General features: G+C 42.0%; 2 protein-coding genes across 4 annotated transcripts in view; one reads left to right on the forward strand and one right to left on the reverse strand.

Moving 5' to 3' along the window:
- The window catches only part of dennd11 (DENN domain containing 11), a 29,044-nt gene extending 16,731 nt beyond the window's left edge, over positions 1 to 12,313 (reverse strand). Inside the window, exons 1-3 of the mRNA XM_061917972.1 lie at positions 11,743 to 12,313; positions 4,824 to 4,923; positions 4,589 to 4,747 (exon numbers count right to left, since the gene is read on the reverse strand). Of these exons, the coding sequence (XP_061773956.1) occupies positions 4,589 to 4,747; positions 4,824 to 4,923; positions 11,743 to 12,121 (638 nt within the window). The 5' untranslated portion in view covers positions 12,122 to 12,313. The remainder of the gene's footprint in view (positions 1 to 4,588; positions 4,748 to 4,823; positions 4,924 to 11,742) is intronic.
- wee2 (WEE2 oocyte meiosis inhibiting kinase) overlaps positions 11,836 to 24,643 on the forward strand; it is a 32,050-nt gene continuing 19,242 nt past the window's right edge. The window contains exon 1 of one of the 3 annotated variants that reach the window (XM_061917970.1): positions 11,836 to 11,982. In XM_061917970.1, the coding sequence (XP_061773954.1) occupies positions 11,970 to 11,982 (13 nt within the window). In that variant the 5' untranslated portion in view covers positions 11,836 to 11,969. Of the gene's footprint in view, positions 11,983 to 19,484; positions 19,600 to 19,873; positions 19,932 to 24,643 lie in introns of those variants that run through there. The other 2 variants (XM_061917971.1, XM_061917969.1) reach the window with 2 other exon arrangements.

Consider the following 24,643-nt stretch of genomic DNA (forward strand, 5'->3'; position numbering starts at 1 on the left):
CTGTTTTGCACACACTTGGCATTCTCTCGATGAGCTTCAAGAGGTAGTCACCTGAAAGGGTTTTCACTTCACAGCTGTGCTTGAAGTTAATCGAGAGAATGCCAAGAGTGTGCAAAGCAGTAATCAAAGCAAAAGGTGGCTATTTTGAAGAAACTAGAATATAAAACATGTTTTCAGTTAGTTCACCTTTTTTTGTTAAATACATAACTCCACATGTGTTCATTCATAATTTTGATGCCTTCAGTGACAATCTACTATGTAAATAGTCATGAAAATAAAGAAAACACATTGAATGAGGAGAAGGTGTGCATGTACATATGCATGTCAAAATGAAACAACAAATACAGATGATTCAGTAAGAAGATAAACTGCTCAAAAAGGTTAATTATGTCTTCTTATTCATATACTTTTCACATTTTTGGTCACCTGACCACTGTGATTTTTTGCCTATCACCTATTCTTATAGGCGTGGCCAACCAGGCAGATCTGGTTGCCCCCTTCTGATTGGCCGTAATGTTTGGGGAAGTTGTTGTTATCGGACAAAGAGGCCACGCATAATTTGCATGGATTGGCGTGATTGCGACATCAAGACCTGGGCCGATATTCGATAAGTCTTAACTGAAAAATAAATGAAAATGCCTCAAGAATTTTGCCATACTCGATAATGCTTTGTTACAGGTCGCAAAAGGCAGCACGGTCACTCTTTGCAGCAACTGCGGGCGTTTGCACAACATGCACATAAACGGTAGTAATGATAACGGCTGTAAAACGCTCCCAACAATTAGTTTCACCATATTAAATTAAAATGATCGAAAAAACGTAATTAATAACAACACGTTGATAAAATTATGGATTCACAAGCGCTAGCTTGTTAGCTATCTTAAATGCTAACATGAAAACAAGAAACAATGTATTTCCCGAATAATAAATATTATACCCTGATCTAAACTTGTTAAAACACATTACCGTCTAAACCAGTGGTTCTCAAATTGGGGTACGCGTACCCCTGGGGGTACTTGAAGGTATCCCTAGGGGTACGTGAGATTTTTTTTAAATATTGTAAAAATAGAAACAATTTAAAAATCCTTTATAAATATATCCATCCATCATCTTCCGCTTATCCGAGGTCGGGTCGCGGGGGCAGCAGCCTAAGCAGGGAAGCCCAGACTTCCCTCTCCCCAGCCACTTCGTCTAGCTCTTCCCGGGGGATCCCGAGGCGTTCCCAGGCCAGCCGGGAGACATAGTCTTCCCAACGTGTCCTGGGTCTTCCCCGTGGCCTCCTACCGGTTGGACGTGCCCTAAACACCTTCCTAGGGAGGCGTTCGGGTGGCATCCTGACCAGATGCCCGAACCACCTCATCTGGCTCCTCTCGATGAGGAGGAGCAGCGGCTTTACTTTGAGTTCCTCCCGAATGGCAGAGCTTCTCACCCTATCTCTAAGGAAGAGACCTGGAAACTCATTTGGGTCGCTTGTACCCGTGATCTTATCCTTTCGGTCATGACCCAAAGCTCATGACCGTAGGTGAGGATGGGAACGTAAATCGACCGGTAAATTGAGAGCTTTGCCTTCCGGCTCAGCTCCTTCTTCACCACAACAGATCGATACAACGTCCACATTACTGAAGACGCCGCACCGATCCGCCTGTCGATCTCACGATCCACTCTTCCCCCACTTGTGAACAAGACTCCTAGGTACTTGAACTCCTCCACTTTATAAATATATTTATTGAATAATAATTCACCACAATATGAATGTAAGTTCATAAACTGTGAAAAGAATTGCAACAATGCAATATTCAGTGTTGACAGCTAGAGTTTTTGTGGACATGTTCCATAAATATTGATGTTAAAGATTTCTTTTTTTGCAAAGAAATGTTTAGAATTAAGTTCATGAATCAGATGAATCTGTTACAATCCCCAAAGAGGGCACTTTAAGTTGATGATTACTTCTATGTGTAGAAATATTTTAATTTATAATTGAATCACTTGTTTATTTTACAACAAGTTTGTAGTTATTTTTTATATCTTTTTTTCCAAATAGTTCAAGAAAGACCACTACAAATAAGCAATATTTTGCACTGTTATACAATTTAATAAATCAGAAATTGATGACATGAGGCTGTATTTTACTTCTTTCAACCTAAAATGCTTTGCTCTGATTAGGGGGTACTTGAATTAAAAAAAATGTTCACAGGGGGTACATCGCTGAAAAAAGGTTGAGAACCACTGGTCTAAACCACAAAGATACACTATTCCTGGCATTGCACAAACGGGCTGTGCTGTCTTTACACAAAGTGAAACAGTTGAAACAGACAGCGGTGTCTAACAGGAAAGGAACTCGTGTAACGTCACATAAATCTGAAGTATGTTTATTACAAACACATTGGAAAACGTTTACAATTTAAAATGGAAGATAAACATATTTAAGTACACAAAAAAAACAATGTGGCTCTAAGGAAGCCAGAACAATATCTACTGTTTCTTCTGCTAATAAAGTATAGTGTGTCTATTTTTTTATTTATTAAACAAAAAAGAAAATATGTGTTTAAAATATTTTATTGTGGCTACAAGTACTTTTTAGGCAGATTCCACAATACCAACATAATAATGATAACCGCGAAAATGTTGGTTACAATACGTTAAAAGCGTTACTAAAACGGCCTTCTTTCATCTCCGTAATATCGCTAAAATTCGCTCCATTCTGTCCACTAAAGACGCTGAGATCATTATCCATGCGTTTGTTACGTCTCGCCTCGACTATTGTAACGTATTATTTTCGGGTCTCCCCATGTCTAGCATTAAAAGATTACAGTTGGTACAAAATGCGGCTGCTAGACTTTTGACAAGAACAAGAAAGTTTGATCACATTACGCCTGTACTGTATATACCTTTATATACATATATACATACATATATACCTATACTGTATATACCTTTATATACATATATACATACATATATACCTGTACTGGCTCACCTGCACTGGCTTCCTGTGCACTTAAGATGTGACTTTAAGGTTTTACTACTTACGTATAAAATACTACACGGTCTAGCTCCATCCTATCTTGCCGATTGTATTGTACCATATGTCCCGGCAAGAAATCTGCGTTCAAAGGACTCCGGCTTATTAGTGATTCCCAAAGCCCAAAAAAAGTCTGCGGGCTGTAGAGCGTTTTCCGTTCGGGCTCCAGTACTCTGGAATGCCCTCCCGGTAACAGTTCGAGATGCCACCTCAGTAGAAGCATTTAAGTCTCACCTTAAAACTCATTTGTATACTCTAGCCTTAAATAGACTCCCTTTTTAGACCAGTTGATCTGCCGTTTCTTTTCTTTTTCTTCTATGTCCCACTCTCCCTTGTGGAGGGGGTCCGGTCCGATCCGGTGGCCATGTACTGCTCGCCTGTGTATCGGCTGGGGACATCTCTGCGATGCTGATCCGCCTCCGCTTGGGATGGTTTCCTGCTGGCTCCGCTGTGAACGGGACTCTCGCTGCTGTGTTGGATCCGCTTTGGACTGGACTCTCGCGACTGTGTTGGATCCATTATGGATTGAACTTTCACAGTATCATGTTAGACCCGCTCGACATCCATTGCTTTCCTCCTCTCCAAGGTTCTCATAGTCATCATTGTCACCGACGTCCCACTGGGTCATTATTGTCACCGATGTCCCAATGGGTGTGAGTTTTCCTTGCCCTTATGTGGGCCTACCGAGGATGTCGTGGTGGTTTGTGCAGCCCTTTGAGACACTAGTGATTTAGGGCTATATAAGTAAACATTGATTGATTTATTTAGCCATATTTTTTGTTTTGGTTTTGTATATTTGAGGGTCCACCACACTCTCCTTAACAGAGAAAGAACCTATTTTAATGCTTTGAAAGTTAAAGTACCAATGATTGTCACACACACACACACACTAGGTGTGGTGAAATTTGTCCTCTGCATTTGACCCATCCCCTTGTTCCCCCTCTGGGAGGCGAGGTGAGCAGTGAGCAGCAGCGGTGCCGCGCCCGGGAATGATTTTTTTGGTGGTTTAACCCCCAATTCCAACCCTTTGGTTGCGTTGTTTAGTGACAATTTAGTTGTTTAGTTGCAAGTGAACATTTTAGCTAACAGACAAAATATATTTTTGTTTTATTTTTTTGTCTCATTCCAAATAGAATGTTCAAATATACAAGAAATACTAGTATATTTCACTGGAAAATGATTTCATTGGCGGTACTTTGGTCCCAAAATAATGTTGACAATAATATCCTTTATCAGCAATAATTTGTAGGTCAATATATTGTTAAGCAAAATTTGTTCTCAGTCCAGGCTTAGCGAAATCACGAAATCCTGCAGGGACTGAATAATATCCTGAAAAAAAACAACAGGCCTGTAATCACAACAGTGACGGAGTCATGTGTTTATACATATTTGATTAGATTTTAATGTTTTGTGTGCGCGGCGAAGCAAAAAATCCAGCTTCCATGCAAAAAAGTGCATGTCATCGACTTAACCTAACTTATGTTTAAGAGATGAGCCCGTTTTGAACAATAGCGGGAAGAAAAGCACACGGATGTACTGAGAGGGTAAACGAGGTCACCGACTTACCTAACTTGGTTCTCCAGGAAGTGCATGTAGCGATACAGCAGCGTGTAGGAAGGAGACAGAATCCCCACGGACTTCATCCTGGCTCCACGCTCCAGCTCATTGTCCACAGGCATGTTAGCGAAGCAGGCCAGCCCGAAGTAGCAGCCTTTGCGGAAATATCTAGCCGGGGGTCAAAGGAGGATCAGCGTCGGAAACACAACTTCTTAACAAGGCGGGCGAGGGTGAGGGGACATACATGAAGTCGTTAGTGATCCTATGGGAGCCGCTGGCCATTGCCTTGAATTCTACTCCATCCAGGTTGATGTCATGAGGCAGGCACCACTCCACCATGTTTCCTGCCAAACAAACACACACAAAAACACACAATGGGAAATTTACTCATGCCGTCATATCCAACACTTTCATTCGGACTACTTCCTCTTGTCCGGTAGTAGTAGCAGTAAAAGGCAGGTCCAGTGGGGAAGCGATGACTCATCTATCAAAACACTCCATGTGAAGCTTTGTAACATCAACTACAACACTCAGGTGGTGGATCGACTATACAACAACTGGCATGAACTCCTGGGGGGTTGGGGAGGGGGGGGGGGGTACCGCGGTCACTTCAGTAGCTTATCATCACCGGGGTTTGTTCTCCTTTGACGGACAGAATGACCTCATGGATAGAATTGTACAAACCCTGTTTCCATGTGAGTTGGGAAATTGTGTTAGATGTAAATATAAACAGAATACAATGATTTGCAAATCATTTTCAACCAATATTCAGTTGAATATGCCACAAAGACAACATATTTGATGTTCAAACTGATAAACGTTTTTTTTTTTGTGCAAATAATCATTACTTTTAGAATTTGATGCCAGCAACACGTGACAAAGAAGTTGTTAAAGGTGACAATAAATACTGATAAAGGCGAGGAACGCTCATCAAACACTTATATGGAACATCCCACAGGTGTGCTAATTGGGAACAATTGGGTGCCATGATTGTTATAAAAGCAACTTCCATGAAATGCTAAGTAATTCACAAACAAGGATGGGGCGAGGGTCACCAATTTGTAAGCAAATTGTCGAACAGTTTTAGAACAACATTTCTCAACGAGCTATTGCAAGGAATTCACAATTTAGGGATTTTACCATCTACGGTCCATTAAATCATCAAAATGTTCAGAGAATCTGGAGAAATTACTGCACGTAAGTGATGATATTACAGACCTTTGGTCCCTCAGGCGGTACTGCATCAAAAAACGACATCAGTGTGTAAAGGATATCACCACAAGGGCTCAGGAACACTTTATAAAACCACTGTCAGTAACTACAGTTGGTCGCTACATCTGTAAATGCAAGTTAAAACTCTGCTATGCAAAGCAAAACCCATTTTATCAACAACACCAAGAAACGCCGCTGGCTTCGCTGGGCCCGAGATCATCTTAGATGGACTGATGCAAAGTGGAAAAGTGTTCTGTGGTCTGACGAGTCCACATTTTAAATTATATTTGGAAACTGTGGACGTGGTGTCCTCCAGAACAAAGAGGAAAATAACATCCGGCTTGTTATAGGCACAAAGTTTAAAAGCCAGCATGTGTGATGGTATGGGGGTGTATTAGTGCCCAAGACATGGGTAACTTACTGTCCACATCTGTGAAGGCACCATTAATGCTGAATGGTCCATACAGGTTTTGGAGAAACATATGTTGTCATTCAAGCAACGTTATCATGGACACCCCTGCTTATTTCAGCAAGACAATGCCAAGCCACGTGTTACAACAGCGTGGTTTCATAGTAAAAGTACTTTCCTGGCCCGCCTGGAGATAATGTTCGCAGTAACCTACCACATAGCGAAGGACGAACACTATTTGATTTCCTATTATGGAGCTCATTTTTATTTGACAGTTATTGAAATAGCTTGTGTGACATCATGCACAAAAGTGCACTTGATTTGTTTTAAACTATTGTAGTGGCGTTCTGTACAAAAAGTGCACTTTAATTCAGTGTTGTTTGGATACTGTATGTCATCTTAGTGACATCATGCACAAAAGTGCACTCATAGCTTGTTTTAAAATGTCTCTGACAATCTTGCACTTTCTGTTTTGGAAATGACATGAATGTGTGTGCAACTGCTTAATAACGGTTTAATAAATACAGTTTTGGTCATTTGACTTAATTGTGATTTCCGTTTCTGCATGAAAGTTTCAAATGAGCATATATTGCTGCAGTATGAACAAGAATGTTTCAATGTAGACACATCGAATCACCATACTGCTGTGATTATATGCTAATTCAAGGCAAAATATCGAGATATACGTCTTGTATCGCGATATGGCCTAAAAATATTGAGATATTTTAAAAAGGTCATATAGCCCAGCCCTACCTTATACACACACCATAATAATACTCGTATGTCGAAGCACATCAAACGGTGCAGCCGACACTTATCTCTTATGTTTGACTGCCATCTACTGGTCACACTTATCATTACACCATGTACCAAATAAAATTGCTTCGACGTGGGAAGGGTCAACCAAACTTATTCCTTACATTAGGCCCACCGGGTTATAAAGGCGCACTGTTGAGTTTTGAGAGGAAAAAAAAGATTTTAAGTGCGCCTTATAGTCCAGAAAATACAGTATATATTATTTACTGATGTGGTTCTTTTGTTTTTGTCTCTCTCTGTCTTGTCGCCCATTGTCTTCTTTTATTTATTATTTCTATTAAACATTTAAAAAAAGTCTAATGCCAATAAGGAAACAAAATAAATATCCACACTTCTATTTTGTAAATCAAATCTGTACAGCAGATATGGGCATCTATATAAACAATATGGTTTGCCTGAGTGTGGCTGAGCAGGACATATTTAACAACAACAAAAAATATTCTTCATAGTTTTTGCCCATTTATTGTGTTTTAATTACTTTTTCAATTAATTCTGAAGCAGCATAACACTGCAGTAAGATATAATTAGAATTGTATTTCCCCCTTTGGCCTTTCAATCTATTGTTTTACCTTTTCTTATAAACTTTGGATGTTGTCTAAAATATAAACACATGACTATTGAACATATTGAATTGAACTGAATAGCAGGTGTCAATGTAGTCTGTTTGTTTAGTGTTCATATGTGATCATTCATAGAAAATACACATATTTACATTTTATTAATGTCAATAATAAATGTTTTCTTATGTACTTGAACTGTGTTTTAGTTTGCTGTGCCTTTTCTTTTCTTTCTCCTATGTCCCCCCCTCCCTTGTGGAGGGGGTCCGGTCCGATGACCATGGATGAAGTACTGACTGTCCAGAGTCGAGACCCAGGATGGACCGCTCGTCGGGACCCAGGATGGACCGCTCGCCTGTATCGGTTGGGGACATCTCTACGCTGCTGATCCGCTTGAGATGGTTTCCTGTGGACGGGACTCTCACTGCTGTCTTGGAGCCACTATGGATTGAACTTTCACAGTATCATGTTAGACCCGCTCGACATCCATTGCTTTCGGTCCCCTAGAGGGGGGGGTTGCCCACATCTGAGGTCCTCTCCAAGGTTTCTCATAGTCAGCATTGTCACTGGCGTCCCACTGAATGTGAATTCTCCCTGCCCACTGGGTGTGAGTTTTCCTTGCCCTTTTGTGGGTTCTTCCGAGGATGTTGTAGTCGTAATGATTTGTGCAGTCCTTTGAGACATTTGTGATTTGGGGCTATATAAATAAACATTGATTGATTGATTGATTTAGGCACACACTCCCACAGTCAAATCTACATCTGGTCGCCAAATTTAAAACAGTAAACCCTTATTTATTGCTGTCAATTGGTTCCAAGCCTAGCCATAAATGAATTTCTGTGAAGTATGAATTATTTAATATGAATTGAATATTTTCATAGCTAGAGCATAAAATAAACTGTTTATGACTTTCTAAATAAGTAAGATTAGGAAAGGCTTCTTAATAACACCCACAGTCACCTTTACAAGTCGCAAACTTCAAAGCGTGACAAAAATAATACTAAAGAATGATATGGGGCTAAAAACGAAACCTTGTTTGGGGCCACGGAAACGCTTGCCCTTGAGCAAGGTGCCATCATCTACAATTCAGGGGTGTCATACTCATTTTTATTGAGGCCACATAGCAGTTATGTCTGCCCTCAGAAGGCTGCATGTCATGGTGAATAATATTTACATATTAATGGATGAGGATTTGTCTCATGATAAGACACAATTTTTCATTACCCGATATTTTTTATGTAACAGATTAAAAAAAATATCGGTAGGTTTTACGGTAAAACAACAGCAATTCAATTGCAATAATTTTACCAATAAAATACAACTAAAAAAGGGAGGCATTTACTGTAAATGTGTTTCATTACAGCATATTACAAAATATGAAAAAACAACACTAGAATTCTGTCAACTAAGCTGATGTAAAATATACAGTTGTCGTTTGCTACCACTGTTTTTTAACAGCAAACTTCTATTGTCATTTTTACAGTGTACACGTTGATGGATAACTTGCGTTGAAATCATAGCTATTTATTCTTCTCTTAACAATAAATGCTTGGAATGTATGATGATCTAATATTTGATGCATTATTAGAATACATTCAAGTTTTAAAGATATGCAACTGCAAGCAGTACATGTCAAACTGGAAATAACAAATATATTTACTAAGAAAATGTATTAACGCATATTATTTCAAGGCTTTTACAGGCAGTGTAAAATGAAGTGGCCCCGGACTTTGAGTGTGACACCAGAGGTCTACAGCATGCTAGTGACTTATAGTGCCAGGAAGAACAATGAAATGCTCTTTTACTCGATGACATAATTAACCTGTGTGTCCACCTGTTGCCACTCATACATTACATACATGCATGCTTGAAGGTGTGCTGTGAGCTTTTCCTCAAAGTCAAATATGTGCCTTGGCTCAATAAAAGTTGGGAAACAGTGAGACAGAAGTACTTCAACTTAAAGAGATCCACTGGTTCTGTGACAGATCTCTAAACTCAAACCAAGGTCCTCCATTGAAATAAATGGAAATCAATTTATATAATTTAGTAAGGCCTTAAAAATGGCTGCCTGGGACTCAAAATTGTAATCATAGTTACTGCCGCTATAAAATGAAAGTGTTGAAGTGTATATCAATCAATCAATCAATGTTTATTTATAAAGCCCTAAATCACAAATGTCTCAAAAGGACTGTACAAACCACTAGGACTACGACATCCTCGGAAGAACCCACATAAGGGCAAGGAAAACTCACACCCAGTGGGACGCCAGTGACAATGCTGACTATGAGAAACCTTGGAGAGGACCTCAGAAGTGGGCAACCCCCCCCTCTAGGGGACCGAAAGCAATGGATGTCGAGCGGGTCTAACATGATACTGTGAAAGTTCAATCCATAGTGGCTCCAACACAGCCGCGAGAGTTCAGTTCAAGCGGATCCAAGACAGCAGCGAGAGTCCCGTCCACAGGAAACCATCCCAAGCGGAGTTGGATCAGAATCGTGGAGATGTCCCCAACCGATAACAGGCGAGCGGTCCATCCTGGGTCCCGATATATTATGTAATATGTATTTTATCAATTGTTTTATGTATATATGTAATGTACAAGGTAAATGTGTGGCAGCCAGTGTCTACAACAGCACCTTTTTTTGCAAATAATCATTAACTTTAGAATTTGATGCCAGCAACACTGTTCTATATAGCCCTGAATCACAAATGTCTCAAAGGACTGTACAAACCACTACGACTACGACATCCTCGGAAGAACCCACATAAGGGCAAGGAGAACTCACACCCAGTGGACGAATCCACATTTCAAATTATATTTGGAAACTGTGGACGTGGTGTCCTCCGGAACAAAGAGGAAAATAACCATCCAGATTGTTGTAGGCGCAAAGTTCAAAAGCCAGCATGTGTGATGGTATGGGGGTGTATTAGTGCTCAAAGCATGTGTAACTTACACATCTGTGAAGGCACCATTAATGCTGAATTTTACATCCAAGTTTTGGAGCAACATATGTTGTCATCCAAGCAAATTTATCATGGACGCCCCTGCTTATTTCAGCAAAACAAGGCCAAGCCACGTTTTACAACAGCGTGGCTTCGTAGTAAAAGAGTGCCGGTGCTTTCCTGGCCCACCTGCAGTCCAGACCTGTCTCCCATCAGAAATGTGTGGCGCATTATGAAGCTTAAAATACAACAGCGGAGACCCCGGACTGTTGAACGACTGAAGCTCTACATAAAAACAAGAATAGGAAAGAATTCCACTTTCAAAGCTTCAACAATTAGTTTCCTCAGTTCCTAAATCAATCAATCAATGTTTACTTATATAGCCCTAAATCACTAGTGTCTCAAAGGGCTGCACAAACCACTACGACATCCTCGGTAGGCCCACATAAGGGCAAGGAAAACTCACACCTAGTGGGACGTCGGTGACAATGATGACTATGAGAACCTTGGAGAGGAGGAAAGCAATGGATGTCGAGCGGGTCTAACATGATACTGTGAAAGTTCAATCCATATTGGATCCAACACAGCCGCGAGAGTCCAGTACAAAGCGGATCCGACACAGCAGCGAGAGTCCCGTTCACAGCGGAGCCAGCAGGAAACCATCCCAAGCGGAGGCGGATCAATGTTTATTGACTGTTGTTAAAAGGAAAAGTGATGTAACACAGTGGTGAACATGCCCTTTCCCAACTACTTTGGCACGTGTTGCAGCCATAAAATTCTAAGTTAATTAATTTTTGCGAAAAAAAATAAAGTTTAGGAGTTTAAACATCAAATATTTTGTCTTTGTAGTGCATTCAACTGAAAAGGATTTGCAAATGATTGTATTCAGTTTGAGCCAGATGAGGTGGTTCGGGCATCTGGTCAGGATGCCACCCGAACGCCTCCCTAGGGAGGTGTTTAGGGCACGTCCAACCGGTAGGAGGCCACGGGGAAGACCCAGGACACGTTGGGAAGACTATGTCTCCCGGGAAGAGCTAGACAAAGTGGCTGGGGAAGGGGATATCTGGGCTTCCCTGCTTAGGCTGCTGCCCCCGCGACCCAACCTCGGATAAGCGGAAGAAGATGGATGGATGGATGGATGGATGGATGTATTCCGTTGATATTTACATCCAACACAATTTCCCAACTCACATGGAAACGGGGTTCGTAATTCAAGACTTTCTCACCTGATCGTGAGTTAAACGTGACCACAAACACGGCCACGATCTGGTCTTTTTCCTCCCACTGATCCGTCACCGTCAGATCCGGGAAGGGAGGTGCCGGGTGACCCCGCATATGCGCCCGGCCTGGCGTGCTCCTCTCCCGGCCGCCAACAACAGCTGTTGGGCTGCAGGTGACGGTAGTGGTGGTGGTGGTGGAGGAAACGCCGTCCCTCCTGCCGGTGTCCGTCACGATGAGGCTGACCGGTAAGGAACTTTTCTTCACCGCAGGAACGTCTTGCTTCTTCCGCGGCGGAGCAGGTGGCGACGGAGCCGCCCGGCTGGCGTCGGACGGTGGGATCTCCTCCCAGTCCAGAAGCGGGGCTTTGTCCGACTGCTCCACCATGGCGCTCGCTGACGGGGAGGGGAAAAGAAAACAAGAATTCGACGGCTGCGAGTATAGAGGAGGCTAAAAGTGCGTCATGGTTGTTTTGGCTTCATTTGTAAGCTTGTCACATCCCTGATGGGCGGGAAGATCCTTCCTGCTCTCTTTTTCTCGTCCTCTCGCTTGCTCTCTTTTGGTGACGTCACCACTTCCGCCCACGTGTCCAAAGCACTGGCTCACATTGCGACCTCATTTAAATATAATCCTTAACGTCATTTTATTACACGAAAAATATAATGATTATTCATCCTATCCCTAAATATGCATTGGTGTTGTTAAAAATATAATTATTTGTATTTATTCATCCAGTGGTTTAAAGGCCATCCATCCATTTCCTACCGCTTATTCCCTCTTGGGGTCGCGGGGGAGGCGCTGGCGCCTATCTCAGCTACAATCGGGTGGAAGGCGGGGTACACCCTGGACAAGTCGCCACACAGATAGACAGACAACCTTCACACACTAGGGCCAATTTAGTGTTGCCAATCAACCTATCCCCAGGTGCATGTCTTTGGAAGTGGGAGGAAGCCGAGATGGCCTTTTTATAATATCTCGATATTTTTTAGGCCATATCGCGATACACAATATATATCTCAATATTTTGCCTTGGCCTTGAATGAACACTTGATGCATATAATCACAGCAGTATGATGATTCTATGTGTCTACATTAAAACATTCTTCTTCATACTGTATTAATATAAACTCATTTTAAACTTTCATGCAGAGAGGGAAATCACAATTAAGTCAATTGACCAAAACTGTATTTATTAAAGTTATTAAGCAGTGCAAGATTGTCCGAGACATTTTAAAACAAGCTGTAAGTGCACTTTTGTGCATGATTTCACTAAGATGACATATCAAAACAACACTAAATTAAAGTGCACTTTTTGTACAGAACGCCACTACAACAGTTTAAAAATTGTAAAAAAAAAAACCCAAAAAAAAGCAGTAGTTTAAAACAAAGTGCACTTTTGTGCATGATGCATCCATCCATCCATTTTTCTACCACTTATTCCCTCTTGGGGTCGCGGGGGGCGCTGGCGCCTATCTCAGCTACAATCGGGTGGAAGGCGGGTACACCCTGGACAAGTCGCCACACAGATAGACAGACAACATTCACACACTAGGGCCAATTTAGTGTTGCCAATCAACCTATCCCCAGGTGCATGTCTTTGGAAGTGGGAGGAAGCCGAGATGGCCTTTTTATAATATCTCGATATTTTTTAGGCCATATCGCGATACACAATATATATCTCAATATTTTGCCTTGGCCTTGAATGAACACTTGATGCATATAATCACAGCAGTATGATGATTCTATGTGTCTACATTAAAACATTCTTCTTCATACTGTATTAATATAAACTCATTTTAAACTTTCATGCAGAGAGGGAAATCACAATTAAGTCAATTGACCAAAACTGTATTTATTAAAGTTATTAAGCAGTGCAAGATTGTCCGAGACATTTTAAAACAAGCTGTAAGTGCACTTTTGTGCATGATTTCACTAAGATGACATATCAAAACAACACTAAATTAAAGTGCACTTTTTGTACAGAACGCCACTACAACAGTTTAAAAATTGTAAAAAAAAAAACCCAAAAAAAAGCAGTAGTTTAAAACAAAGTGCACTTTTGTGCATGATGCATCCATCCATCCATTTTTCTACCACTTATTCCCTCTTGGGGTCGCGGGGGGCGCTGGCGCCTATCTCAGCTACAATCGGGTGGAAGGCGGGTACACCCTGCACAAGTCGCCACACAGATAGACAGACAATATTCACACTCATCCACACACTAGGGCCAATTTAGTGTTGCCAATCAACCTATCCCCAGGTGCATGTCTTTGGAAGTGGGAGGAAGCCGGAGTACCCGGAGGGAACCCACGCATTCACGGGGAGAACATGCAAACTCCACACAGAAAGATCCCGAGCCTGGGATTGAACCCAGGACTGCAGGACCTTCGTAATGTGAGGCCGACGCACTAACCCCTCTGCCACCGTGAAGCCCTACTGAAATGAAATGTTCTTATTTAAACGGGGATAGCAGGTCCATTCTATGTGTCATAGTTGATCATTTTGCAATATTGCCATATTTTTGCTGAAAGGATTTAGTAGAGAACATCCACGATAAATTTCGCAACTTTTGGTTGCTAATAAAAAGTCTTGCCTATACCGGAAGTAGCAGACGATGTGCGCGTGACATCACTGGTTGTAGAGCTCCTCACATCCTCACATTGTTTACAATCATGGCCACCAGGAGCTAGAGCGATTCGGACCAAATAAGCGACAATTTCTCCATTAATTTGAGCGAGGAGGAAAGATTTGTGGATGAGGATAGTGAGAGTGAAGGACTAGAAGAAGAAGAAGAAGAAAAGATGAGGGCAGTGGGAGTGATTCAGATGTTATTAGACACATTTACTATGATAATTCTGAAAAATCCCTTATCTGCTTATTGTGTTACTAGTGTTTTAGTGAGATTATATCGTCATACCTGAAAGTCGGAGGGGTGTGGTGACCGCCAGTGTCTCTGAGGAAAGCCATGGAGGAGCCAAGAAAGTTGCTGCTTCCTCTTTGACAGCTGCAGGAGGAACGACACAAGCTCCGCTCATGTTTACGGTAAGAGCCGACTTATTACCACAATTTTCTCACCGAAACCTGCCGGTTGACATGTGGTAGAGAAACATGTTCGCTTGACCGCTCTGTTCCTTATTAAAGCTTCACAACAAACAAAGAAACACCGGCTGTGTTTGTGTTGCTACAGCCGGCTGCAATACACCGCTTTCCACCAACTGCATTCTTATTTGTAGTCTCCATTATTAATTGAACAATTTGCAAAAGATTCAGCAACACAGATGTCCAGAATACTGTTTAATTATGCGATAAAAACAGACTACTTTTAGCTGTGATCGGTGCTGAGAGAATATGTCCGCTACCACCGGTGATGCCATGCGCATGCGTCATCATTCCACGACGTTTTCAACAGGATACCTCGCGGGAAATTTAAAATTGTAATTTAGTAAACTAAAGCGGCCGTATTGGCATGTGTTGCAATGTTAATATTTCATCATTGATATATAAACTATCAGACTGTGTGGTGGCTAGTAGTGGCTTTCAGTAGGCCTTTAATGTTTATGTGATTGGTTGATTGAAACTGTTATTAGTAGATTGCACAGTACAATACATCCATCCATCCATCCTCTTCCGCATATCCGAGGTCGGGTCGCAGGGGCAACAGCCTAAGCAGGGAAGCCCAGACTTCCCTCTCCCCAGCCACTTCGTCTAGCTCTTCCCGGGGAATCCCGAGGCGTTCCCAGGCCAGCCGGGAGACATAGTCTTCCCAACGTGTCCTGGGTCTTCCCCGTGGCCTCCTACCGGTTGGACGTGCCCTAAACACCTCCCTAGGGAGGCGTTCGGGTGGCATCCTGACCAGATGCCCGAACCACCTCATCTGGCTCCTCTTGATGTGGAGGAGCAGCGGCTTTACTTTGAGTTCCTCCCGGATGACAGAGCTTCTCACCCTATCTCTAAGGGAGAGATCCGCCACACGGCGGAGGAAACTCATTTGGGCCACTTGTACCCGTGATCTTATCCTTTCGGTCATGACCCAAAGCTCATGACCATAGGTGAGGATGGGAACGTAGATCGACCGGTAAATTGAGAGCTTTGCCTTCCGGCTCAGCTCCTTCTTCACCACAACAGATCGGTACAACGTCCGCATTACTGAAGACGCCGCACCGATCCGCCTGTCGATCTCACGATCCACTCTTCCCCCACTCGTGAACAAGACTCCTAGGTACTTGAACTCCTCCACTTGGGGCAGGGTCTCCTCACCAATCCGGAGATTGCCCGCCACCCTTTTCCGGGCGAGAACCATGGACTCGGACTTGGAGGTGCTGATTCTCATTCCGGTCGCTTCACACTCGGCTGCGAACTGATCCAGTAGATATTCCGTACAATTGACCACTAAATGGTAACACCCGAATACGTTTTTTAACTTTTTTAACTCGGGGTCCACGTTAATCAATTCATGGTAAATGTGTGTTTTATTAAAAGACACTTGCTGAAAAGTCAATAAATGAGGAGTGACGTAAAAACAATAGAAACGACGCTGGAAAAGGTTTGTCTGGCTTCCAGAGACTGTTTACCACCTGTTTTGGATTTGTGAAAGCACTCGATCACTATGGCAGGGCATCTGTCGCTTCATGCTGGACAATATTCATGACAAATTTGTGCTTTGTTTTAAAGATGTGACATTTGGTTTTACACTGTATGAACACAAATTTGAAAAGGAATTCTACCTTTGCAACCTCAAGTTTTATATTCATAAATGTACGTTTCTCAATACACGACCTGTCTTTTGTGCCTTTAAAAAAGATTTCGAACTCTACATTAAAACACACTCTACCTCTAACAACAAAAAAGCTGTGAAAACGATGATACTGTGGTCCAAATTTAAGTCCTTTACTGAAATTGAGTGAGCCTATGGCAGGGGTGTCAAACGCACGGCCCGAGGGCCGGATCAGGCCCGCAAACAGGTTTTATTCGGCCCGCGGCATGAGTTTGCTAAGTTTGAAAATGATCCTGAAATTTTTGAATGAAAGAAACTGCTGTTGTAAATGTGTGCACTGGATGTCACAGTAGCAAGTATTTGTATCTTTGTCGATGATGCTACATATGTACAAAATAAACCACATGCTGTCAGTACACCAGTCAAGGAAAATGATCAAACTACATCAATCAATCAATCAATCAATGTTTATTTATATAGCCCCAAATCACAAATGTCTCAAAGGACTGCACAAATCATTACGACTACAACATCCTCGGAAGAACCCACAAAAGGGCAAGGAAAACTCACACCCAGTGGGCAGGGAGAATTCACATCCAGTGGGACGCCAGTGACAATGCTGACTATGAGAAACCTTGGAGAGGACCTCAGATGTGGGCAACCCCCCCCTCCTCTAGGGGACCGAAAGCAATGGATGTCGAGCGGGTCTAACATGATACTGTGAAAGTTCAATCCATAGTGGCTCCAACACAGCCGCGAGAGTTCAGTTCAAGCGGATCCAAGACAGCAGCGAGAGTCCCGTCCACAGGAAACCATCTCAAGCGGATCAGCAGCGTAGAGATGTCCCCAACAGATACAGGCGAGCGGTCCATCCTGGGTCCCGACGAGCGGTCCATCCTGGGTCTCGACTCTGGACAGCCAGTACTTCATCCATGGTCATCGGACCGGACCCCCTCCACAAGGGAGGGGGGGACATAGGAGAAAGAAAAGAAGCGGCAGATCAACTGGTCTAAAAAGGGAGTCTATTTAAAGGCTAGAGTATACAAATGAGTTTTAAGGTGAGACTTAAATGCTTCTACTGAGGTAGCATCTCGAACTGTTACCGGGAGGGCATTCCAGAGTACTGGAGCCCGAACGGAAAACGCTCTATAGCCCGCAGACTTTTTTTGGGCTCTAGGAATCACTAATCACTAATCACTTTTGAACGCAGATTTCTTGCCGGGACATATGGTACAATACAATCGGCAAGATAGGCTGGAGCTAGACCGTGTAGTATTTTATACGTAAGTAGTAAAACCTTAAAGTCACATCTTAAGTGCACAGGAAGCCAGTGCAGGTGAGCCAGTACAGGTGTAATGTGACATAAATAACATTCTGTAATTTGAGTTTGAGAAACATTTTTGGTAACACTTTAGTATAGGGAACATATTCACCATTAATTAGTTTCTTATTAATGCAACAAAGACTTAATTTAGAGTTATATATACGGGTCAGGGTTACTAATAAGCAATAATTCTGAGGTTATTGAGCGAAGACTCTTAGTTAATGGCTTACTGGATGTATAATAAGGCCATGCAGAATAATGCATTAATAAGTACCTAATAATGACTAATTAAGAGCCAATATGTTGCTAATTTGCATGTTAATAAACAACTAATTAATGGTGAATATGTGTTCCCCATACTAAAGTGTTAGCAAGTGAGTTGACTGAGGAACATTATCATATCATTTGTCCAGAAAATATCTATAACGACAAATAAAGATAGAATACTATTAACCGCAACATGTAAGTGTAAAAAAAAGCCAACAAGATTATGATTTGTAAAATTTCAGAATGTGCTTGTTCTATTTCTAAACAAAGAAAACAATCCGAAGTTGTCTTTATTTTTAAGTTATCGTGCCGTGATTTTACACATCCGGCCCACCTGGGAGTAGATATTTTTCGATGTGGCCCCCCCCATCTAAAATGAGTTTGACACCCCTGGCCTATGGCTTTGCACTTTATTTATTTTATATATGCATCGAATCATGGGACACCCAAAGATATATATATATATATATATATATATATATATTAGTGCTGCAAATCTTTGGGTGTCCCACAATTCGATTCAATATCGATTCTTGGGGTCGCGATTCGAATATATATCGATTTTTACTATTCAATTCTTGATTCAAAAACGATATATTCCCGATTCAAACCGCTTCTGTATTCATTCAATACATAGGATTTCAGCAGGATCTACCCCAGTCTGCTGACATGCTAGCACAGTAGTAGATTTTTTTTAAAAGCTTTTATAATTGTAAAGGACAATGTTTTATCAACTGACTGCAATAATGTAAATTTGTTTTAACTATTAAACAAACTAAAAATATGACTTATTTTATCTTTGTGAAAACATTGGACACTGTGTGTTGTCAAGCTTATGAGATGCCATGCAAGTGTAAGCCACTGTGACACTATTGTTCTTTTTTATTATTTTTATAAATGTCTAATGATAATATCAATGAGGGATTTTTAATCACTGCTATGCTGAAATTATAACTGATATTGATACTGTTGTTGATAATATTCATTTTTGTTTCACTACTTTTGGTTTGTTCTGTGTGGTGTTTGTGTCTCCTCTCAATTGCTCTGTTTATTGCAGTTCTGAGTGTTGCTGGGTCAGGTTTGCTTTTGGAATTGGATTGCATTGTTATGGTATTGCTGTGTAGTGGTTTGTTGGATTGATAAAAAATAAAGAAAATAATAAAAATAATCGATTTAAAAAAAAATGAGAATTGATTCTGAATCGCTCAACGTGAGAATCGCGAGAATTCCCACACCCATAAATATATATATATGTATATATATATATATATTTTTTTTTTTTAATTCTATTTTAGTTACTTTGAATTCAAAAACCCCTGTCGCTATTTTATTGAGTACTTTTTGTACTGTTTTTGCACTTATTTTGATTGTTGTTTCTCGTCTGTTTGTTTGCAAACGTTAGAATTTAAAAAATAAAAGTAAAAAAAAAAAGTTTGTCTGGCTGAGTTGGTCACGTGTCCAATTACACATTAACCCGGTGACGTAAATTATTTAAACAGGAAGTCATTTGCATATGTGGCGCGAGGTTTCAGCGTGGCGGCTCGGAAAGGGATCTCTTTTGTGAGTATAGTGATTAAAAAACATGGACGTATTGTTGACCCGTTTTAAAAATAAAATGTTAAATATAATTGTCTTATCATAAAACGGTTTGGTGCCGGTAAAAGTTTTGTTCCCTGGACTTAATTGATGTACTTCCGGTATTTGTCCAACTAATGACAGACTGACCTTCCAGCTTGTTTTTGCAGGGATTCTAACGTCAACCTTTTCGTTGTCTCTTGTCACTTCCAAGCATGTGTTCGTCGTTTGCTCAGCATTTGGCAAGTGTGAGAAACAAACGGTTTGTGTGATAATGGTGGGCATTACTGCAAATATTGATATCGAGCCGATACCAGGTAAATACAGGACCCGTATCGCTCGAACAAGAGTATTTAGATTTGTTAAGATCAAAGGGTGCTTAGGCTTTTTAATTTGCTGATAATGACTTTGCATTATTTCAATTATACATCACAGATGAACAAAAATAATATTTGTCTGTTGAAATATTATTCCTAAGACATGCACCTGGTTGATTGGCAACACTAAATTGGCCCTAGTTTGTGAATGTTGTCTGTCTATCTGTGTTGGCTCTGTGATGAATTAGCGACTTGTCCAGGGTGTACGCTGCCTTCTGCCTGAATGCAACTGAGATAGGCTTCAGCGACACCGAAAGGGACAAGCGGTAGAAAAATGGATGGATGCCTTAGCATTATTTAAATTATGCATCACAGCTGAACAAAAATATTTGTCTATTAAAATATTGTTTCCTATATTCTCCTGATACAATGCATCAGCGGCGTTTCTAGGCAGACGTGTATGAGGGGGCATCATGTATACATGTTGTTACATCATGTTGCAGCTCGTTTTTTCTGTGCTAATACAGTAGCAACATTGCTGCCTTCGTTGTTGGATTTGGTTGCTCGCTGTGTGTCAAACTCCACCCTAGAGGCGTGGATTGCACTTTCTCAGGCCGCTGCCTTCACGCCTTTACAAAGAACACCTTAAGACTAAGCCCCTGCTTGTATAGATCTTAAGGTCAAGGGGAACGGCACTTTTTTAAAATAATTTTGCCTATCGTCAACCAATCTATTTTTTTTTCTTAATGCATTCTAACTCTTTAATAAAAGCCCACTTATAACAGACTCTGCAGCATCGCGTGGACATCAGGGGCGGTACCTCTGGATTGGCAGACCGGGGTGGTGGTTCCTCTCTTTAAGAAGGGGGACCGGAGGGTGTGTTCCAACTATGGTGGGATCACACTCCTGAGCCTTCCCGGTAAGGTTTATTCAGGTGTACTGGAGAGGAGGCTACGCCGGATAGTCGAACCTCGGATTCAGGAGGAACAGTGTGGTTTTCGTCCTGGTCGTGGAACTGTGGACCAGCTCTATACTCTCTGCAGGGTTCTTGAGGGTGCATGGGAGTTTGCCCAACCAGTCTACATGTGCTTTGTGGACTTGGAGAAGGCATTTGACCGTGTCCCTCGGGAAGTCCTGTGGGGAGTGCTCAGAGAGTATGGGGTATCTGACTGTCCTATTGTGGCGGTCCGCTTCCTGTACGATCAGTGTCAGAGCTTGGTCCGCATTGCTGGCAGTAAGTCGAACACATTTCCAGTGAGGGTTGGACTCCGCCAAGGCTGTCCTTTGTCACCGATTCTGTTCATAACTTTTATGGACAGAATTTCTAGGCGCAGTCAAGGCGTTGAGGGGTTCCGGTTTGGTGACCGCAGGATTAGGTCTCTGCTTTTTGCAGATGATGTGGTCCTGATGGCTTCATCTGACCGGGATCTTCAGCTCTCACTGGATCGGTTCGCAGCCGAGTGTGAAGCGACCGGAATGAGAATCAGCACCTCCAAGTCCGAGTCCATGGTTCTCGCCCGGAAAAGGGTGGAGTGCCATCTCCGGATTGGGGAGGAGACCCTGCCCCAAGTGGAGGAGTTCAAGTACCTAGGAGTCTTGTTCACGAGTGGGGGAAGAGTGGATCGTGAGATCGACAGGCGGATCGGTGCGGCGTCTTCAGTAATGCGGACGTTGTACCGATCCGTTGTGGTGAAGAAGGAGCTGAGCCGGAAGGCAAAGCTCTCAATTTACCGGTCGATCTACGTTCCCATCCTCACCTATGGTCATGAGCTTTGGGTCATGACCGAAAGGATAAGATCACGGGTACAAGCGGCCCAAATGAGTTTCTTCCGCCGTGTGGCGGGTCTCTCCCTTAGAGATAGGGTGAGAAGCTCTGCCATCCGGGAGGAACTCAAAGTAAAGCCGCTGCTCCTCCACATGGAGAGGAGCCAGATGAGGTGGTTCGGGCATCTGGTCAGGATGCCACCCGAACGCCTCCCTAGGGAGGTGTTTAGGGCACGTCCAACCGGTAGGAGGCCACGGGGAAGACCCAGGACACGTTGGGAAGACTATGTCTCCCGGCTGGCCTGGGAACGCCTCGGGATCCCCCGGGAAGAGCTAGACGAAGTGGCTGGGGAAAGGGAAGTCTGGGTTTCCCTGCTTAGGCTGTTGCCCCCGCGACCCGACCTCGGATAAGCGGAAGAAGATGGATGGATGGCACTTATAACAGAGTCAATGGGAGGTCCTCTGTTACATCCAAAAATCCCTCAAAACATTTAAAATGCTTAAACAATACTCTTATTTACAAATGTCTTGGCTTGAATGTTAAGTATTTTTGATATGATTATAATAGATTTTATTTGTAAAAAAGCTCTTTATGTTGAGAAAAGTGCCACAGTGTAAAAAGTAGTCATAATAATAATAGTAAAAAGATAATACAAATAAATAAAATATAAAACTAGAAACGGCCCAATAGCTAAAACCAGCATGCATGTCTATAAAAAGTTTTTTTTTTTAAAAGATGGGTTTTTAAGGCTTTTTTAAAAGCATCCACAGTCTGAGGTGCCCTCAGGTGGTCAGGGAGAGCGTTCCACAGACTGGGAGCAGCGGATCAGAAAGCCCGGTCTCCCATTGTTTGTAGCTTTGTCCTTGGAGGTTGAAGGAGGTTAGCCTGTATGGAGCTGAGGTGTCGTGTGGAGGATTTGGGGGTGAGCAGTTCTTTGAGGTAGAGGGGGGCATTTCCATGGAGGCACTGGTGAGTTAGTAGGGAGATTTTGAATTCAATCCTGAGTGGAACAGGAAGCCAGTGAAGGGATTTGAGAGTTGGTGTGATATGGTCATGTTTCCAGGAAGGTGCGTAAGGAACCCGATGGTCACTCTGTCAGAGCTACAGCATCATTCTGTTGAGGGAGGAGAACCTTCCAGAAGACAACCTCTGCTGCAATCCACCAATCAAGCCTATATGGCATAGTGTCTAGATCAGGGGTCGGGAACCTTTTAGGCTGAGAGAGCCATGAAAGCCAAATATTTCAAAATGTATTTTCGTGAGAGCCATATCATATATTTTAACACTGAATACAACTAAATGCGTGCATTTTTAAGTAAGACCAACATGTTTTGAGTACAATAAGTCTCTTATTATTTTAATAACATTGTTATTCTGAAGCTAACCAATAATAAATCAAATGTCATGTCTGTTGATCATGTTTTTGTTTGGCCATGTGCTGTTTGTCTTTTGGACTCTTTAAGTTCCTGTTTTTTTCCACTCCCTTGTCTGGTTTCCTTGGTTACTCATTTTGTCCACCTGTCTCTGGTGGACAAAATGCCCGCTCACCTGCTTCCTGAGCACTAATCGGAGGCAGTATTTAAGCTTGTCTTTGCCAGTCAGTCGCCCTGGCGTCAATGTGATCTTTTCTTGCTCTGTGCTGACTTGTTTCATGCCTTGCCATAGTTTCCTGCTTCATGCCATGCCAAGTAAGTTTTGTTTTGATTTATGTTCATAGTCTGTTTATCCGTTAGCTTTGTTCCTTAGCCCAAGTTATGCCTCCGCTGTGAGCGATTTTTTTAGTTTAAATTAAGTCATGTTTTTACCTAAATGCCATGTTCCGAGTAGTCCGTCTGCCTTCCTGGGAGAACGACCCCGCAGCAAGCTGCGACCCTCCCCCATCATGACATAAAATACTTCTTACCATTAATGCGACTTCTTGAACAGGTGCGATAGAAAATGGATGGTTGGATTAAAATGCATGAGAATGTTTTATATTTTGAACGTTATTTTTAGCACTGCGAATTCCAGCGGAATTATTCATAATTATCGTGTTAAGCAATGTCAGCTAAGATTTATCTGAGAGCCAGATGCAGTCATCAAAAGAGCCTCATCTGGCTCTAGAGCCAAAGGTTCCCTACCCCTGGCCTAGATGGACGCCATTTCTTACTAAAAAAGTTTGACAAAATGCACCAGAAAGACTCTCACACCATGAGTAACGGAATTCTCTGGTCTGATTAAACAAAGATTGAACGGAATGTCAGTCATTCTGTTGAGAGGACACCAGACACCAGGCCAATGCCATCCCTACAGTGAAACATGGTGGTGGCAGCATCATGATGTGGGGGTGTTTTTCAGCGGCAGAAGCCGGAAGACTAGTCAGGAGAGAGGGAAAGCTGAAGGCAGCAATGTAATCAAATATTCTGGATGAAAACCAATACTTTACATGCAACCTGATGAAGCTTGAGAGGTGCTCCAAAGAGGAATGGGCGAAACTGCCCAAAGATAGGTGTGCCAAGCTTGTGGCATCGTATTCAAAAAGACTTGAGGCTGTAATTGCTGCCAAAGGTGCATCGCCAAAGTATTGAGCAAATGCCACGATTGCTTATGTGAATTTGATTTTTTTTAAGTACATTTGCAATAAAATATTTTACTTTTCACATTGTCATTACGGGGTATTGTCTGTAGAATGTTGAGGACAAAAATAAATTATTCTATTGTACAATAATGCTGTAAGTTTGTAACATAACAAAATGCGGAAAGAGTGAAGCGCTGTGAATACATTCCAGATTCTGTATAGCAATATGAAAAAACTAAAAAAGACAGATGTTTGTACAAATAAACAAAGAAAACTGACAAATATCAACACACTAGATTCGATCATATCTTGATACTACCTCCTAATTTTTTTTTTTATTTTTTTTTTTTAATTGATCTCAACTCTGTACACTGCTGCTGAAATTTTAAT

This window comes from Nerophis ophidion, linkage group LG12 (assembly GCF_033978795.1).
Source record: "Nerophis ophidion isolate RoL-2023_Sa linkage group LG12, RoL_Noph_v1.0, whole genome shotgun sequence".
NCBI lineage: Eukaryota > Metazoa > Chordata > Actinopteri > Syngnathiformes > Syngnathidae > Nerophis > Nerophis ophidion.